We start from the raw sequence: 6,958 nt of genomic DNA on the forward strand, positions 1-6,958 counted from the left end.
AATAAATTAATGGTAACTTATTGAAGCTTGAGTTCATGGATCTATGGTCCCCATGTCATCTCTTATAAAAAATTGAACATAATAGTCTTGAATAATTAAGTTAATTATTAATTGTAAAAAATATATCATATTGACTAGGTCAATTAAAATAATAATGTTAAATTATTTATTGATATTTTGTGAGAAAAGAAATAGAAGAAACTTTGAGATTTCTATTGCAAAGTCTCAAAAAGAGAGTATTATAGCCAATTGAGACAATTTTGTTAATATTGATATATTTGTATTAATATTAATAAAATGAATTAAATAATGATCAAAATTATAATTGGTTAATTTTGACAAGTATTTAATTAATTATAATTATTAAATAATTAAAAATAAAATGGGAAACTAAAATCTATTTTATGTCCTAGCTAATTGCCTATATATACTAGTTAGGTCAGATGGTCAGATGAATTTAATAAAGTAAAAATTCACCACTAATATTCTATACCTAGTCGTCCACTCTCTCTTAGTTTTCTCTCTAGGAATTCTCTTCTTATGTGTTGAGACTTACACACACAAACACTAGGTTGTTTTAGATAAAGACTTAGAAGACTGTGGTCTTGTTTTAAAGCGATTTGGATTTTCTTGCAATACCTAGCATTCAATAAGTACAAAAGGTTAGAGAATCCAAAAATTGTAGTCATTATTCTACTACGCATCCCATAAATACTTTATGTTATTATATTTACGTATTTTTTGTAATATTAATATGATTTGTATGATTTTATATTTTTTATTATGTATATTATTTAAAAAATATATTTACAGTAAACATGCGTGTAGTAAATATATTTATAGTTGGTAGTGGTAGTTATGTCTTATTTTTTTTGGGGAGAGAATGTATTGTAAAAATAAAAATTATTCATTAACATGCATGCATTGTTATATGTAAGGAACTAAAAAAAATATTTATTTATTATATTTTATAGCTAGTCGAAAAATATCTGAGATAATATGACAAATAAAATAAATATGTGTCACATCCCGTTAATGGCATCTCTGGCTGCATGAGTTATGATCAAGATAATTACAATTGATCTAATAAAATCTTAATATCGAAATTTAAAAAAAAAAAAAAAAACAGTTTATGATAGGCTTTTTGTTTTTTATATATGGTGATAGGCTGATAGTGAGAGCCAATTTGTTCGAACATTTTTTTGCATTTATTTTCGTTATGGAATTGGAATATGGATACGTGCTTAAATTTAATTCCTTTTATTTCAGCCAAACAAATTTCAACAATAGTCAAATCAATATTTTCTATTATTATTATTATGTCACCTTAAATAGTATTAGAATACCTTTCAAAAAAATAGTATTCTTTTTTTATTTCTTTGCCCAGTCTCAATCAATGGCTGTAGTTATTTTGCGGCTGTTACTATTCGTTTATTACGTACTTTAAGAATGTTTAGTGATTTACATATGAATTAAAATATTCGACAAATAATAAATTGCAGTACCCATGATTAGGGTATCCCTTCTCCTTTGTATAAAAAATGTGTAGACGGAAATTTTTCGTTTTTATTATTTTGTTTTTGTTAATTTTAATAAAATATTCTGAATATTTGACTGAATATATATTTAAAATTAATTAAAAATAAATAATTATTAATTATATTAATATAAATTTAAATATTATAAAATATTATTTTTATAATAATATTTAATATAAAATTACATATTTAATAACTATATTAATATAAAAAATTCAAATTCAAATGTTATTAATTATTATTATTATAATAATACATAATATAAGACTAAATATTTAATAATTATATTAATATAAATTTAAATGTTATCAAAATTTATTATTATAATAATATATAATCATAATTTTTACTAATTATATTAATATGAATTTAAATACTATAAAATATTATTATTATAATCAAATATTATTATTATTATCAAATTTCACTGGTTTAACTGGTCATGTTAGATTTAATTTAGACAGCAGGAATATCATTAGTAGCGGTTATGAAGTCATTAACATTGACAATATGAAGATTAATAGACTTGGTTTTTGGTCTGAAGTCACTGGATTTTCAGTTTCTCCACCAGAAACCCTGAAAGCAAACCAGAATGGATCTTCAATTTTGGATCAAAAGCTTGACAATGCTACTTGGCCTGGTGGAGGCACAGAAACACCACGTGGTTGGGTGATTGCGGTTAATGAAAGACCTTTGAGAATTGTAGTGCCAAACAGAACAAGTTTTAAGGATTTTGTTACAGTATACCATCCTCATGATATCAGGGGATACTGTATTGATGTGTTCCTTGAAGCGCGAAAATTGATCCCTTATGATGTTCCTTATACATTTGAGCCTTTTGGAGATGGTCATTCCAATCCCAAATACGATCAGCTTTCAAAACTGGTTGCAGATGGTGTAAGTAGAACTTGTCCACTCAGTGTAAATTATATCTTGAATTGTAGTTTTATCATGTATTTGCAGAGCTTTGTTTCTGATATAATTAAGCTTGGTGACAGGTATTTGATGCTGCTGTTGGGGACATTGCAATTGTCAAGAACCGGACAGCGATGGTAGATTTCTCTCAGCCTTATGCTAGTACTGGTCTTGTGATAGTGGCACCTATAAGCCGTCCACAGTCAAATGCTTGGGTGTTTCTCAAGCCATTTTCCTGGGAGTTGTGGTGTGTCACAATAGCTTCTTTTCTGATGATTGCAATCGTTATTTGGACTCTTGAACATCGAGTCAACGATGATTTTCGTGGTCCTCCTGGAAGGCAACTTGTAACAATGTTTCTGTAAGTCATATTAGTGTCTGTCATTATTAGGGTAGAATTTCTTGATATACATAGGAGACTAGTCTAAAGCTCAATTTAACTCTTTCATCATTGCAGTTTTAGCTTCTCAACATTGTTCAAGAGAAACCGTAAGGATTCCTTCACCTTCTGCAATCTAAATATTTACTTAGTACTTTTGTGAACAACATCAACTCCTTACAACAATTTCAAATGGTTCATCATATTACAGAAGAAGATACTGTGAGCCCACTTGGGCGGATGGTGATGGTGGTATGGCTTTTCCTCTTGATGGTGGTTACATCAAGCTACACAGCAAGCTTAACTTCAATCCTTACAATACAACAGCTTCCTTCTTCGATCACTGGAATTGATAGCTTGTTGGCAACCGAATCGCCTATTGGTTACCAAGTAGGCTCATTTGTGTATAACTATCTGACTGAGATTCTTTTCATACCAAGGAAAAGACTTATTTCACTACGGTCTCCAGAAGAGTACGAAAGGGCACTGAGGCTGGGACCAAGTGCTGGAGGTGTGGTGGCCATCATAGATGAGCTGCCTTATGTTGAATTGTTTCTATCAGACCAAACTGATTTTGGAATAGTTGGACAGCCATTCACCCGGGGTGGATGGGGATTTGTAAGTATATAGCTATCTCATAAAAGTTGGTTTTGTAATGATCTTGTTATTATGCCATTTTCTTACTTAGTTATCTTAATTTACCACATCAGGCTTTTCAAAGAGATTCTCCTCTGGCTGTGGACATGTCAACTGCAATCTTGAAACTTTCTGAGACTGGAAAACTCCAGGAGATTCACAAGCATTGGTTTTGTAAGATAGGGTGTCCTGGTGATAATGAACAAGACAATGAGCCTAACCAGCTTCATTTGATCAGCTTCTGGGGTCTATATCTACTATGTGGAGCCTCTTGTCTTGCTGCCCTTGTAATATTTCTTCTCAGAATGATTTACCAATTCGTCCGGTACAAACGCCATGAGAATCAGAATGTTGCCTCTCTTCCACATTCTCCTACAAGAGCATCATCAGGTCACTGTTCTGGTGTCATTTCTAGCTTTGTTGACTTTGTTGATGAGAGGGAAGAATCTATCAAGAACATGTTTTCTCAGGCTAGTAGACCTCATCAAGAATCAATTTCAGAGAACACTAGATCAATAAAAATGTAAATAACGATATAGTAGTACTAAGGATTTATTTTTTTCATTTATTTTCTTTTTATACGGTGATTTGTTTGTAACACAAGCAAAACGTTTTGTAGATCATGCAGTAACAGTAGTGCTCTGTTACACTTTCCCCTGTACAGATATATATCCCTCTTTTTGAATGATGACATGAATGTCATATACACATATATAGGCATAATAATATTAATATATCTCGGTTCTGACATGTTCTTTTTGCTGTTATGATTTCCTTCAATTTCTACACTCTAGTACTCTACATAAAATAGGGTAGTAGCCAGTACATTGTGTTTCATTAAACACTCATAAAGTTCTTCGTGATTGTGTGATCCAATTCAATTTTTTTATTCTTTTTAAATAGTAAATAGTTATGTGTGTAAAGAATATAATAAAAAGTCATTTATTGATGACTATAGTTTAATGTGAATATGGTGATGATTCTTTCGTTTATTTCGTATTGATATGTGAACAAAGCAATGACGTAATATATATAATAAATCTCTGAAATATTACATAAGTCAAAGTCAATCTTAAGCTTAATTAGAAATATTATTATTACATGGGCTTATACAATTTTAGTATGCTCTATTTTTTTAGTACCAATTTAGATTTTTGGTTTAAATAATTATAAACAGTTGTAAATTAAAACAAAAACGGTGCCCTATCTTAATCTTTTTGTATTCTTCTTACTTTTAATCACTCTCTTTTTTTTTTTATGAACTTCATTTGTTACAGTAGAACAACAACAAAAATTTAGACTATGTTTTAGTTTATTATTGATTAAATTTGAATCGAGAGTACTATTTTCTTACCAATTTATAAAATAAATTATTTAAAAGTCGCAATCCAATTTGGTATTAAGAGAAAAGTAAAACAGATTGAATCAAAATATTATAAATGGAATAGAAGTGAAGTGTGAAAAAAAGTGGCAAGGATGGTATCTATGGTTTTGATACCCACCAAAGGCCTTATCAAGAGGCAGGCCCACAGCACTCAGACAAATTTGAAAGAAGGAATATGTCCAAAACAATACCAAGTGAAGTGAGCCACTTCATAAGGGCACAATGTCCACCACACCCCACATTATAATTACACCATGCTTTTAACTTTGTGAGCACTTGTTTATGTTGTTTTGTTTCATTATTAAACTTGTATAATGAAAATGAAGTGACCAATGACAATGACAATATATTGTTTAAGTTGTGGTCTACATGTTAGCTTATATATAGCTACAAAATAATACTGAATGTATGTATGTATGAATGAATCAACTACCCTTTTAGGTTTTCAACATGTGCTCTCAATTTGTCATTTCATTCACAAGATTCCATTTTCTCTCCCCATTTTTTTCTTCACTTCTATGGTGAGATACTTTTTGGTAGTGGAGCCCATTTTATTGATTCTTCAATTCAAAACCCAGTTGAAGTTGGGTTCTTATTTTATTGGGAAAATCTAATCAACTTTGCATTGCCCTACTCTCAAATTCTGTACATAAACTTAATGAGGTAATCATGAAAATTTTTGCTTAATTATTTATGTGCCAATAAGAAAGTAATTAAGTTAAGGGGTGTTTGTTTGAGTAGTTGAGTGATATTGGAAAGTGTAAAAGAGCTTGGGATAAATGTAATATTAAACTCATGTGTATAAAATTGTTCACTTTACCTTTATGAAATTATTAATTTTACTCTTAAAAATTTTGAACAAAACATAAAAAGTATTTTAAATTCTCATTCTCACTTTTACTTTACCCCATACCAAACACCCGTAAAGAGTATTTATTTTGAGTAATTGAGTTGTCTTAGAAAGTATAAAGAGACTCAGAATAAAAGTAATATTAAACTCTTGTGTACAAAAAAATTCAATTTACTCTTAAAATACATATGAGACTCACACAAATTATTAACATTCTACTCTTAAAATTTTTAATCAAACATACCATCTTTACTTTACCCAAAACCGTACTGACTTTGCCATATGTATAGCATTAATTATTATGGTCCTCACCTCATATGAAGTCAAACAGACAGACGGGGTTATTTATTTGAAATTAGTAAAAATAAAAATAAAAATTGAGAGTTCCGTACTAAATATGTACGTGGCTCTTATATAAGCATGGTGTTTTGTAAGTACTTTGGTAAGTGGGCACACATTCACGTGTTTAATTAGCTAACTTCCATGTGTATACTCGGCCGTGTTCCCTCTATTGTCTACGACTACGTACCTAACATTATTGCCTTTGGAATTAATAGTCATGTCATATACTATTTATCACAAATACTATAATAAGATCACCCACACATTAAGATGAAATTTTTATAGCCAAGAGGTGAAGATTTCCAATCTCCTTTCATAAGAATTCTTTTATTATATATATAAATATAGTACTCCAAATTAAGGGTGTGTATTGTTTGGATTGTATGTTTTTATAAAACCACATTTTTTTATATAATTAATTCATTATTAATAAAGTAGTGGATATTTACATGTTTTATTACATGATTAATTATTACTAATACAAACGTTTATAAAATCTCGAACATATGTATACTCGGTCACAGTAAATTATAATTGTAATTATATGTTTAAAAGCATTTTATCCTAAGATTAAATCAGTATTAGATTTTTACTGGTTGGGTAATCTACGATAAGATCTATTTACATATCTGGTGTGATGTCATATCTATGACATTGATCAAGTAGATAAGATCAGATGTATTTTGTTACATTAGACTTGATCGATATTGATTTTGATAAGATAAGTAAGTATCATTATTATCTAATCTAACTATATCACAACGTTGAGCATAACTCAATTCAATCTTAACTCTGAGTGACTAATATTCTGCTAATTGTACTATTCATTCCTTTTGATTTGTTCGTTGCCAGGTTATCCTACGGACTAGCTCATACTTACATATTAGAGATTTTGTAGTATAATTGAGTGAGAA

General features: G+C 29.5%; 1 protein-coding gene across 1 annotated transcript; it reads left to right on the plus strand.

Moving 5' to 3' along the window:
• Positions 1–1,940: 1,940 nt before the first annotated feature.
• LOC133817585 (glutamate receptor 3.7-like) lies at positions 1,941–4,218 on the plus strand (the record flags this gene model as incomplete). Its single annotated transcript, XM_062250137.1, has 5 exons — positions 1,941–2,435; positions 2,537–2,814; positions 2,911–2,942; positions 3,044–3,450; positions 3,543–4,218. Coding segments are annotated over 5 exons (1,665 nt in total), but the record flags the coding sequence as incomplete, so codon positions are not given.
• Between the last annotated feature and the right edge of the window lie 2,740 nt (positions 4,219–6,958).

This window comes from Humulus lupulus, chromosome 2 (assembly GCF_963169125.1).
Source record: "Humulus lupulus chromosome 2, drHumLupu1.1, whole genome shotgun sequence".
Taxonomy (NCBI): Eukaryota; Viridiplantae; Streptophyta; class Magnoliopsida; order Rosales; family Cannabaceae; genus Humulus; species Humulus lupulus.